Genomic DNA, 12,884 nt, shown 5'->3' with positions numbered 1-12,884 from the left:
TCTATCCAGTAAAAAGATTTGGGGTTGAAAAATTGTTTATCAACTGTCAAGGAGAAACTGTATTAGCAGATATACATTAAAACAAAGTATGCTACATAAATTTATCGAATATTTTATGCCTGAAAAAACACGACTAGAATCAGCCTCTAATTTACATTTTTTAAGTGGTAAAACATGAAATGCTCAATGAATTTGGACATTTAAGTATTTATTTTGAATATACTCAGCACAATGGCTCCAGATTTTCTTTTTGCTTAAAATAAAAGGTTTCGCCAGAGGTCATGGGTAATGAAAGAAGAATAATTAAATGAAGTTCACAGAACAACAATCAGTGCTCGTCATGTTTTGTTTAAAGTATGCTATAAACTAACCCCGCAAAAGAAGTAATTCATCTGCCCCGAGCTTCTTAAGGATATCTTAAAACACTTACAACAGCAATTAACTTATGTCCCAATACCAACACAAAAAACAAAAAATTGACTACAGGTGTGGCTGCTCCGGAAAAAGAAGAAAAAAAAAAGAACAAACTATTATGGAAAGTTCATTTGCAAAATATATAATCATCACAAACTTGATTGTATGTCAAAATTTCATTGATAATATGTAAAAACAAACTCAGACTGAAAAAATTGTTCCTAATGATACCGTGTATGAGGTATATAAATTACATTCAACAACTACATGTTCGCTACACAGCTAAGGACATATCAGTAATGAAAAGTATCAAACTTTACGAGCGAGTGTCCTCTGCTTTGTTCCATGTTGTACTACTTTTTCCTCCACAGGAAGGCCCTTCCGCCGTCTGACTGCGTCAATCAATTTTCTTGCTGTATTTGGAAGAACGCTGGAACCATCTCCAAACTCTTCGATTTCCTCTTCTGTTTTAGGTACAAAGAAAGGATCCTCAAGTAGTGCTTCCCAATGGCTAAGGGCAAGAAGTGCACTTGCGGCGCCAGAAGTCCGACTTCTAAGCTCATCAGTAAAACCAAAACTCTCAGAAACAGGAACATATGCATGCACAGTGAATAAAGGGGAACCTTCCTGCATCTCTTCTTTCAAAATTCGAGCCCGTCTTCGGGAAAGTACACCATACATGGGACCCAAATATTCAGTAGTGGTATTCAACTCACAAAAGTACATTGCTTCCACAAGTCTTGGCTTATTCTTTAGCACAGCTTCCCTACAAGCATCTTTGACGGTTGCAATAACCTGCCCTGCAAAGATGCCATACTGATCGGATTGTTGGTGTGTTTCGGATTCATCATGATGCCCTGTAGATGGAGATATACGTGCCTCGATGACAAATGCCAAACCCCACATAGGTTCATCGCATAAAGGCCCAGCTGAAGTTGCTAGTTGGAACCCGGTTATAACATTACTCTCAAGACGCTCAGCATCCATATACAAAACTTGGCTCTCATTTGAAGATGCCTCTGAAACCGAGTTACTGTTACCAGAATCAGCAACAAAACCCAACCTTTCAGATAGTTGAGAGGAACCACGTATTAGAACAGAGCTATCGGTACTTTCTGCTTTAATATCAGGAGTGAAAAGAACGTTCGGGCCGATGTAACTCGGTCCAAGTGCCCATATCCTTCTCAAAAGTTTTAGCCACTTCAATCTACATTTCTCAGCATGGTCTTCATCATTCTCAATCCTACACAAAATGTCACTCTCAATTGCATCCATTATACGTTTTTTAATCACTTCAGCTGGATTCTCCTTTTCGAGTGTATTTGTTCTCTGCATTTCCAAATTTTTAACTGTCTGCTCCGACTTAATTCCAATGATATCTCCAAGTAAATTGGCACTTTCATCAAGCACCTTTGTGAGAGAAGGTAGAAGTTTCATCACCTGCACGCGTACAAGGCATCTTCCATTGGGCGTCGTTTTCTCAACATAATCTAAGTTCTTGCTAAGAACTTTCAAATTTTGCAGCATGTTGGATACCTCTCCCTCAATGGTCTCTTTGTAGGATACAAGGGGTGGAGAGACTTCCAAGCTTACTTTTGCAAACCTATCCTTCAAATCCTTTATGCATCTCTCAAGATGAACTTCACCAGCTGCGGCAAGAACATGTTCTCCTCTAGTAGAAACCGTGACCTCAACAAACGGATCTGCTCGATTCAAAAGCCTCAAGCCTTTGAGCAGTGCACCCATATCTGCAGGGTCAGATGGCTCAATAGCAACCCTCAAAATTGGGGCAACTTGAAACGCCATACTCGAAAAAGGCCAACAATTCCTAGTAGAAGAAAGTGTAGCACTTTTCAAAATATACTGCCCAAGTCCTCGGATAGCAACAACGTCCCCTGCTTTTGCAGATTTCACTACTTTCAACCCTTGACCCATCATCAGATACATGGATTTCAATTCAGCCTCTTGAATGTGCTTTTGCATTGATTCCCCTTTCAAAGGATCATACAAAGCCGAAATCACAAAAACTCTCTGCCCAACAGACAAAACACCACTAAATATTCTAGCAAATGCCAAAAAACACTCATCAGATTCACCCTCACCTTCCTCACCAAAACTCCCCTCCCCCGGTTGAAGAGGAGGAAGTATTTTAACAGGAAGAGCAAACATTTTCGCCACAAAGGCAACACAAGGCGCCTCATCCCTACAATCACACTCCAGCACCGACTTCCTCACGAGCTCAGACTCTTCCACCACCCTCCTATCAACCCCATTCTCAGAACCAACCTTGCGCTCCGGAATCAACCGCGATATCCGAGACTTCTGCCCTTCCACAGGATCCGGAAGACACTTCAGTACCATAGACAAAATGGCATCTGAAAGAGGAAGCCAACGACTCATGACAGCTTGAAGCACAACCTTAGAATCCTTATTCTGCAACTCACGCACCGGAATCTGCAAATTAAAAGACTTAATAACCTTCTCAACCATCCCTTTACCTCCACCAAGTGCTCCTTGATAAACCTGCCACAAAGGCTCCAACACAAACTGAACAAACATAGGCCTAGCCTTAGCACCACTAATCCCTTTCTTTCCAACAATCATCTTTGTCTTTGGATTATAATACCATGGACCCCACAAAGCCCTCAGCAATGCACCCACACTAGCACCATCAAGCTTTGAAGCATAAATCTCAGCAAATTCATGAATCCCAAAACCCCAACCATCCAAGGCACAAGCAAACACAACATTCCCTTTCTGAGGCTGAAACTTATCTTCAACATCATCATAATCCTCCATAACTTCACCTCCAGCAGCAGTCCCACCAGCAAGAAGAGCATCCACATCAGATAAATATTTCTCCGAATTATAAGCACTCCAAATCCCATTAACCTCATGAACAATCCTCAAAAGACGCGTATACGCTTCCATAGGAGTGAGATTCAATTCAGTTATCAACCTATCCATCTTATTCAACACAAGACACGGTTCAAGCTTTTCAGTCCAGCATTGTCGAAGAACAGCATGAGTTTGAATATGAACACCTTCAACAGCATCAACAAGAAGAAGCGCACCATCAGAAAGACGCGCAGCGGTGGAAACTTCACCGCAGAAATCAATATGACCAGGGGAATCTATGAGATTAATAGTGTGGTGATTGTAGTGAAGCGAAATTGATGAACTCTTCATTGTTATAGCTCGACGTTGTTCTTCATCGAGATAATCCATGAAACGGACTTTACCTGCTACCTTTGGATGAACCATGCCGCCGCTAGCGGCCGCGATAAGCTGGTCCGCGAGCGTTGTCTTGCCGTGGTCGACGTGTGCCAAGATGCATATGTTGCGGATTTTTTTACGGTCGTTGTTATCGGAAGTTAATTCTTCCATTTGTGAGATGAAACGTCGGTGTTTATGGCGGCGTTAGGGTTTTGGGTTGCGAAGCTCCACCGTTTGCAGAGTCGGAGGAGACAATGGTTTAGGGTGTAATAATTTAGGAATTTATTTTTCGATCTAGGCTTTATAGGGTTTGATGCGCGTTTGAATTTTAATATTGGTCATGTTAAAAAATAGGATGAAATTAAATTTTTTTCGTAAAAAAATAAATAAATGATGAAATTTGTGTTTGAATTTTTATTTTTACTATGTTATTTTATTTTTATTTGTCTTTCAAAATTTCATAACTTTGACACATTTTAAATATAAAACGGTTGTAACTATGACAATAATCTACTTATATATGTAGGACGATACATGTCCGTTTTTTTTACTATTTTGCCCCTTTGGGGGTATTTTTGTAAATTAATTATTCGCTGGCTTTGGCTATATATATGGAATGATACGATTTAATTCTTCTCATTCCCACTATTTCATCCTTCCAACTACTCCTTCCTCATGTTTCCCTTCACCTTGAGTCCGGTTCCTTTCTCTTCTGGTCCGGTTTTAGGTTTTTTTAAGGTTTGTGTTGTCTGATCGCCTTGAGAGAGAAACGGGAACGGAGGAAGGGGGAACGGGAAAGGGAGGGGTCTCCTCCGTCACAACTGCGGCGAAAACGGCGGCGCCCACTGGAGTGATACGATTTCATCTCTCTAAGCTTCTTCTTCAGTTTTTCTTCTTCTGCAGTTATATCAAAGGTTGGTATTTGGTTTTGATTCCGCATGCATGTTCCTTTTTTCTCATGTTTTTTCTTTTTTTGTTTGTTTTGTTCTGGTTTTGTGCGATATCATCACAATCAACGGCGGGTGTGATGGTTTTTTCTTTCAATTGACTGAGGTTATTTTTTCCCCTTTAATCGGTTTAGATTGCATTTTTTTTGGAGGTTGTTGTTATTATTTGATTCTGATTTTGGATTTTCTAATTGGGAAAATCCAGATTTTTTTTTGTTTCGGTTGTAATTTTGCTTGCATGTCTCCAGAAAATTGTTTTTGTGATTTTAGGGTTTGATTTTTTGGTTTTTGGTTTTGGGTTGTTTGGTTTTTTTTGTTTTTGTTTGTGTAATATATGTTTTGTTTAATGTTCTAATGTATATTTCTGATTTTTTTTGTGATTTGAAGAGATTATCCTTTTTGGTTCCATAATTCTTTAGATTGAATGTTAGAGGTGACTAAATTGTTGTAAGTTTGGAATTAAATTTCTGTAAAATTTGAGTGTATTTGAAGTCCTGAAGGTTCAAGTAATTGCATAAGTGGTTTAGAGTAGCATTTTAATCATGAAGCTAGCTCTATGGATTTTTGTGCTGCATAATTTGAGTCTCTCTTGTGTGTTTTATAAGGTTTTCTTTGGTCTCTAATGCAATATCAGATGTGTTGCAGGAAGATAATTATCTCAAGAGCAGCATATATAGAGAAGAATCTATTGAGGCAATTCTCTTTTTAATATCTTTTATCTTGCACTTACTTTTTTATATATAAGGTGATTTTGATCTGGTCATATGATTACTACTTCTGCTGCAGGAAAAATTGGTTTGGTTCCATAATTCTTTGGATTGAATGTTAGAGGTGACTAAATTTTTGTAAGTTTGGATTTAAATTTCTGTAAAATTTGAGTGTATTTGAAGTAATTGCATAAGTGGTTTAGAGTAGCATTTTAATCATGAAACTAGCTCTATGGATTTTTGTGCTGCATAAATATGAGTCTTTCTTGTGTGTTTTATTGTTTTTGGCCAACCACAATGATAATTCCTGGTCAGTTGAAGTTTCTGAATTTTATTCTTGTGTTGTGCTGTTATCTCTGTAAAACCATTGGATCAAATTTGTTTTATAGTATGCCTGCTTTTTAATCTGTAAACTTCTCTGGTCTTAAGGAAAATGGTTTTCTTACTTCATGTGTGCTTTTTGTATGCAGTCATTGATATTACAAGGATGGTAGTTCTTCACCCAGACGGGGCTATTGCACTTCAGAAGCATTTTGAATCTGAAAAAGGTATCAGCATTTCCATCATTTTGTTGGAACACAATATTATGACAATAATATTTTTAATTCCGTCGTTGCAATATGAGACACTCTTTTTACTTTGAAACTTATCTTTCTTCCTGCGCATTGTTTGATATCATTGGCAATGTTGTATGAGATGAAGTGTTAGCCATAAAAATCAACACGAAGGTAAATCAATGTAGCGGAGATCGGAATGTTGTGCTAGAGGAGTGCTAATACTAGACGAGATATAATTAGGTATGATAGTATTGTTATTGTAGAAAAGATAGTTGCATCTCAACCTGCCTTCCCCGGTGAAGGTGGTTCCTGGACAACAAATGGAGTTTTGGAGCAGCTCAGTCAGACTTGGGATAAGTCAGATTATTTGTGGTGCATGACAGAGTAAGTATCTTTCAATTTCTTAAATGCAATGAGTAAATGAAATGCTAATCTATTGAGTATTTATTGATACCTAAATTTTTTATCCTTTTCAGTGTCAACATCAATCCTAATGAAGGTTAGCCATAAAGAATGGTCAAAATCTTATACTCGCACTCAGATAATTTAATTTAAAAGGGTACACTTTACTCACTCACTTTGATTCAGCCTTTTTTAATAGAGTGTGTGAGGTACAAATACTAGAGATTGCAATTGATTAGCAATTGACTCACTTTCTTGCAATCTCATGTTATAGAATATGTTTTCATTTGAAAGAGTGCTAAATTTGTTGGTTCTATTTATTATTATTGGAATGCCAAATTATCTGTTATTGTTATATATAGCCAATTTCATTGTCAATGTCATGTTTGATGTTTGTGTCCGTGTTGGTGCTTCATAGACAAGACATGTTTATCTGTCATGAAACACTAAACTTAAGTAGTTAGAAATGGGAATGATGTAAAACTTAATCATCTGTACATGTTTGTCAGATCATGGCACAAGAAGATTTAGGCCTAGCAGATGCATACATAAATGGGGACTTTTCATTTGTTGATAAAGATGAAGGTCTATTGAATTTTTTTCTTGGTAAGCATACTGGTCTAAATCTTTTGCAGTGTTGTATCTTTGGGATTTTTCTCTTTACTTCCATGTGCATTGGTGTTTTTAATGTAGGTTCTCATAGCCAACAGAGATTTAAATTCATCCAACCCAAAATTGAAGAGCAAGTAAGTTGATATGATGAAATGAATCCTACACTGAGGTGTGTTAATTGGATTAACATTTCCAACCATTCTCATGTGTCTTTAGGGGTTGGTGGACACCGATTTTATTTACCGCTGGTTTGACATCTGCAAAGTTCTTCATGGACCATATTTCAAGGAAAAATACTCTCACACAGGCTAGAAGTAACATTTCTAGACATTATGATCTGGTATAAATTAAGACATTATGGACCATTTTTCTGATTTTTCCTTCTGTGATTTTTTACAGTTCTGACACTAAATCAAGATATTCTTCTTTGATCTTTGTAGAGTAATGAACTCTTTGCACTTTTCTTGGATGAAACTATGACATACTCATGTGCAGTGTTCAGGGTAAGAACAACAATTATTTGATGCTTGAGCCTAAATATCGTGTAAACAGTACTGCTACTTCAATTTCTGCATTACCTGATTAACGTTTTTATTTTTCCGAAATTATATGATAGTAAATTAGTTATATCTTAGTTGATTGGTTGTTTATATGGAATAATGTGTTTTATGCATGGTGATTTCCACAATTTTTTTCATTAAAACGGGAAATATCTAAAGAAAATGATTAACAAAGTAAGATATATTGACATTTGAAGTATGAGAAAAATATAAAAAGTTACTTTACAAAAAGAAAGAAAGAAAGTGACTCAAGAGTGTTAGCACAAGCACTAAACCTTTCAATGAGAACTGTTATTACTCAAAAAAGTTGATGTCATGCCTGAAAAAGCATCTGCTGCAAGTCTTCCCACAACAGAGAGGTAATCGTTTTTCCCTTTAATATTTTCTACAAATCCAAAAGTATAACTTAGACCTGAACATGTGATATAATAAATTCGTGAAGGATAATTGACAGTTAACCTTATAAATTTCATAAGCAAAGAGCTGGACGACTCTATAAGTTATGGCCCTAATACGTAGCGATGCAAACCTATGGTACGTTGCCCTTCAAGTAACCTCGAATGCCTTCTTCATTCCCTTTCATTGTTATTGCCGCAATGAAATTTCTAAGAACCAAGTAACCAAAATTAATAATCTGCAAGATGAAAGTAATATAGATAGTTAGTCGATTTTCGATAATAGTTGATATTGCTTACATTTTACTAGCTTCAAGATTGTTTATACAAACCCTTTCTATCTACTAACTGCATTATCTTATTCAATTGAAGTGCAGGCTGAAAATATTTGTCCCCATTGCAATCCTAGCATTTTCTGTTATGGTTTCAGTCATTTGGACCAATGACACTTTGGAGCGCTCGAATGTGGTTTATAGCAGCATAGATAAGCTTTCAATTTCAAATATTTCGTTTGGATCAAATAGGTACGTATACAAACTTTTAGATATTATTAAGTGATATTTGAAATGTTCTCTCTCTATTCATGTCAGCATTGTACATCAAGATTAATATATTAGCGATTGCATCTTTCAAGTTTCCACCTTTTTTGACTGTGTTTATACTATCTTATCCTTCAACATGAACTTAGTCTGCACTTGGTTAGTGAGACTTGATTTTAGTATTTGTAAATAACTAAATATATACTTCTTTAAGGAGTTGGCTTGCAGGCAAGTTTGCAATAGTACTAGATATGTTGAAATTAAACAGCACAGTGATAATTTAATAACTGATCTATTTACCAGAAAAGGTGCTTCGACATGAGGATCTCAAAGGAACCCCTCTTTTGATATTAGCAAACAAGCAAGTGAGTGTAACTATTCACTTCCTGTCCTGTAAAATATTTGGTTTCCTCGGTTGTTGTGATCCTATTTTTTTCGCCCTCTTTGGTGTGTGTATCAACACAATGATGACTGCATGCTGAACATTCTTCTTATTGCAGGATCTTCCTGAAGCAGTATCATCTGAAGAACTAGCTCGGTATCTAGATTTAAAGAAGCAGGACGAAAGAGTCTACATGTTTGAAGCCGTGTCAGCATATGATGGGTAAGTGAGAGGTTGTATAAACTTTTTAAATCTTAAGGGGGCACAGACCCTTGAAGTTTTGTGTTATTGTCCTGTAGTCTATGGGATTTTTTTTCCTAATTCTTTGTTACGTTCCCAGTTCACATCACTTTTTCCTTTGAAATGTTGCAGGCTGGGGATCAGGGAAAGTGCAGAATGGCTTGTGGAAGTAATGGAGAGAAGCATGAGGACTGAAATGTTGAGATTGCGAGCAGGTGCAATGGGTCCAGGTTCTGCCTAGAGGTCCTGACATCAAACTAAAATGACTACTCCATTCATTTATAGCTTTGTATATCCAAATTGGAAAGTACATGATTAGAAGTCATTAAGAAGAAAAAGGAGATAAACAATTTGGTGCTACATTAAACTGAGCCTTGAAATTATGTCAGCCTTTGTAATTCAGCTGTTTCATACAAGGCTCAGTCTCCAGTATCGCGTAAAGCAAGTTTTCTTCAGACATGCCCTTTATAATCAATCCATCAAGTGCTTGGACTGGAGGGTTCTCTCCTTCTCCCTCCTTCCATCCTTTTGTCAATTCTAGATTTAAATTCCCTATTTAAATAAATATAATTTACTTTGCTTTCTGTAGCATTAATAATTACCTTTACATGGACTAGCGGAAAGACGGCACTAACGTGACCGTATATCTACCTTTTTCTATTTTATTTCACAAGTATATTTATTTATCATTTATTTTCATTTAATTTGTTCATTTTTATTTTATACTATATTATCTAAATTTGAAAGAATAAAGTTCAACACTAAAATAAATAGTTCCGTGAGCAATTGTAATTAGTTATATCTTAGTTGATTGGTCCTGATACGTTTATAGCTATTAGAGCAAATTTTTTAAAAAATACGTAATTCAACCCGTGCGAAAGATAAGTACTGAAATACAGATTTAGATATTTTTAAAAATAAAGCTATGCAAACTTGCTGACTGTCAAAAAATACAGAGAACAATTGAAAAGAGATAAACATGCGTGTATAATATACCACATATCCTCTGTTACATTAGATTTAGATGCTCTTATAACTGTATTAATATATTAGCGTTTCATAGCATCAGCGTTAAAAAAGTAGTTTGTACTCAAGCGATCTGTGTGAGTTTACAGTTTTATTTTTGATTTCATATAGCATTTTCCTAATCAAATATCCAAAAGAGTCTTGAAGAGGAAGTATCTAAGGATGACTTTAGAGGATGTGGAGACACACAAGACGTATAATTGCAAGGTAACAATTGCTGACAGGAGGAATGCTGAGAAATCTTTAGGTGTTGAATGGTTTGACTTCGTCATAGACCACGACTTACAAGAGGGTGACAATTTGATCTTTGATTTGGAAGATCCACTAACCAAAATGTATGTCAGACACATCCGCGGCCAGTAAACAACGAAAGGTAGTAAACATCCGCGGCCAGTAAACAATGAAAGGTAGTGGTTACTTTTGGAATTGAAGATGATGGGGCCATTTTGGAAATTTAACTTTGTAATCCATCAAACACAACTACTTTAGAATCTACGTTGTATAACTTCTGTTTTGGTTTCGTTTATGGTAGACCTATCTAGGATTTGATATGTTATGGATCATGGTTTTTTATATTTATATGCATGTAATATCTAAATTTCGAATCAGTTTACTTTTAAGTGTATTAACAAATATGTGTTTGCCAACAAAATTATTCGAAAAAAAAAAAGCAATCCACCCCGTGCGAAGCACGGGTTTGTAACTAGTATGAACATAAAATGATAGTTACGTACAAAAAAAGAAACAGAAAAAAATTTGAAGGACGAAAAAACATTTCATTTTATTTTTTATGAATTAAAATCAATATTCGCTATGTAACAATCGAAGTCCAAATTATTATTTTTTTCGAGAGAAAAAAAAGAGAAAGTCCAAATTATTTGGAATCCATATCTTTCGGTGCACACACTCCTTTTTTTCTAAACCTAGAACCGCCGTACTCCTTTCTTCCTCGCACAAATTCCAAATCCTCCGCCGTCATCATGTAGATCAAATGGATGGTGGTGTGACGAGGGTCTCTGTCCTCCGCACCACCGTACCTTTCCGACCGTCGTAAAGGTTGGTTTGTGTTTTTGGTGTTTTTTATTTGTTTCGTTTGGCTGAGACGTTGGTGGGTTTTGTGGTGTGTCGTTGGATGCTTGCCGGTGGTTATCTGGTTTTCGTGGGTCTCAAACTATTTGATTTGTTTTCTCTCTTGGTTGTGGTGGAGGTTATGTTTGCTCGCAACATAGGTGGTGATGGATCGGTCACGATGGTGGTGATGGATCGGTCACGATGGTGGTGATGGATCATATCTAGGTTCGCTTATGAACTTATATGGTTTCGATGGATCTTTGGTTGTGTTGGTTTGTGGTACTTCATGGTGGTTTTCTTGGTGGTGCTGATTTTGGGTCTTTTTGTGGCGGGGCTCGTGGTGGTTTTTGGTGATGATGCTTGTGGTGGTTTTGGGTGGTGTTGCGCGTGGTGGCTGGTGTTGCTTTTAGGTGAGGGTGAATGGTGATTTTTGTGGTGGTCAATGGTAGTTTTGGTGACGGTGGTGGTAACGGTGTTGATTTTTGTGGTGGTGTTTGTGGTGGTTTTTGGTGATGGTACAAGGATTTTTGGTTGGCTTTTGCGGTTGTTTATGAGGTGTGTTTTGGGTGAAGGTGCTTAGGAGAGCTAATGGTGGTGTTTGGGTTTTTTACCCCAGCTTTTTTCTAAGGTTGTTGGTTGTGGTGTAGGTTTTTAAGTTGGTGTTCAGCGGTTATGTGCGAGTAGCGGAATGTGGGTGGTAGAAGTTGTTTTTGTGGCAGTTGTGGCGATGCTTGAGGATTTTGTTTATGTTGTTTCGTTGATCGTGGTGTTAGCTTTGTTTTGGTGTTTCTATTTATTGATTTCGGAGATAGCCCTTTGTTAGGAGGCGTTTCCTATAGGTTTTCGGATTTTTCTTTATTTTCACGGGTGTATGGGTTTTCCATTGGGGACTTCCCATCATCCTTTGTTTGTTGCTACTGTAAGACTCCTAGCCTAGCACTCATTGTGCTGGTTAAGATTCGTTGTTATCTTAATAAATTCCATTTTAGCTTTTTCAAAAAAAAAATATATTCGCTATGTAACCAAAAAAAATCAATATTCGCTATAATATTATAGACGAAAAACTTATTTACCCCTAAGTTAAATAATTAATCAATTGATGTGAGTTCGACACGAATTGATGTCAAAATGACTCAAAACATATTTATCTCTTCAAGAAATGACTAATAGTGTAATTTTTGCCTATTTTATTTTGCACTAAAGTATGATTGAAATTTTAATCTTTATCAAGCATGTTTGTATTAGATTGGAACTTTAAAGTGTGGTCTCAAGGTCTCGTGTTTAATTATTCAGTATAACAATTAGGGATGGCAAAAAAATTCGTACCCAAGGGTATCTGTGGATAAAATATGTCACGAGCACGAGGCAGGTAGCTAAACGGGTATCTGCGGATAAAATAAATGGGTAAACCCGTTATTTTATGGACACGGACACGGATTTGATGATATTTGTGCCCGCGGGGTATCCGTACCCGTTAATAAACTAAGTAAATTATTGAAATACTCCCTCCGTCCTAAATTATAAGCAAAAAAAACTCATTTTCTTTGTCTCAAATTATAAGCAAAAAAGACCAACTTTTATCGTATTTAATTATGTTTTTTCAAAAAATTATCTTTTCCAAAGAAAAATTAAATGCAAAGTGCATTCAATTTGCTCTCTTTTTCATCTTCTCTATAATCAACTACCAATGAAAATTGTTTTTACATCTTCCTATAAAACTTATTTAAAAGATAATACAAAAAAACTATGTTGCAAACTACTATGTTTTAGTTTTCTTAATAAGTGTGATTTTTTTTTTCTTATAATATAGGACGGA

At 36.4% G+C, this 12,884-nt stretch overlaps 2 protein-coding genes across 36 annotated transcripts; one reads left to right on the top strand and one right to left on the bottom strand.

Moving 5' to 3' along the window:
- Positions 1-557: 557 nt before the first annotated feature.
- LOC146902546 (Ribosomal protein S5/Elongation factor G/III/V family protein) lies at positions 558-3,906 on the bottom strand. The gene has a single exon (XM_085731677.1). It carries the CDS (start codon positions 3,799-3,801, stop codon positions 724-726), a length of 3,078 nt encoding a protein of 1,025 aa, XP_085587803.1. The 5' UTR covers positions 3,802-3,906; the 3' UTR covers positions 558-723.
- Positions 3,907-4,268: 362 nt separating this feature from the next.
- On the top strand, positions 4,269-10,576 carry LOC146902545 (hyperosmolality-gated Ca2+ permeable channel 1.5-like). 35 transcript variants are annotated; one of them, XR_015021187.1, is made up of 15 exons: positions 4,269-4,544; positions 5,223-5,270; positions 5,364-5,422; positions 5,755-5,832; positions 6,105-6,225; positions 6,318-6,400; positions 6,753-6,849; positions 6,937-6,989; positions 7,072-7,195; positions 7,296-7,358; positions 8,188-8,334; positions 8,653-8,714; positions 8,850-8,953; positions 9,104-10,370; positions 10,405-10,576. XR_015021187.1 is itself a non-coding variant. In XM_085731664.1 (15 exons), coding segments are annotated over exons 6-10 (270 nt in total). In that variant the 5' UTR covers positions 4,269-4,544; positions 5,212-5,270; positions 5,364-5,408; positions 5,755-5,832; positions 5,981-6,012; positions 6,105-6,224; the 3' UTR covers positions 7,168-7,195; positions 7,296-7,358; positions 8,188-8,334; positions 8,653-8,714; positions 8,850-8,953; positions 9,104-9,572. The 35 variants fall into 35 exon arrangements, 22 of the variants coding, with proteins under 22 accessions (XP_085587790.1, XP_085587788.1, XP_085587784.1 ...); XR_015021188.1 differs by having other exon boundaries at positions 5,212-5,270; positions 5,364-5,408; positions 5,987-6,225; XR_015021189.1 differs by having other exon boundaries at positions 5,212-5,270; positions 6,144-6,225.
- The last annotated feature ends 2,308 nt before the right edge of the window (positions 10,577-12,884 follow it).

The sequence above is a fragment of the Medicago sativa genome, chromosome 8 (genome assembly GCF_051527215.1).
Source record: "Medicago sativa cultivar Bolivia chromosome 8, Bolivia_mono, whole genome shotgun sequence".
NCBI classification, from domain to species: domain Eukaryota; kingdom Viridiplantae; phylum Streptophyta; class Magnoliopsida; order Fabales; family Fabaceae; genus Medicago; species Medicago sativa.
Note: the sequence above shows the minus strand (reverse complement) of the source record. Positions and strands in the feature narration are given on the sequence as shown.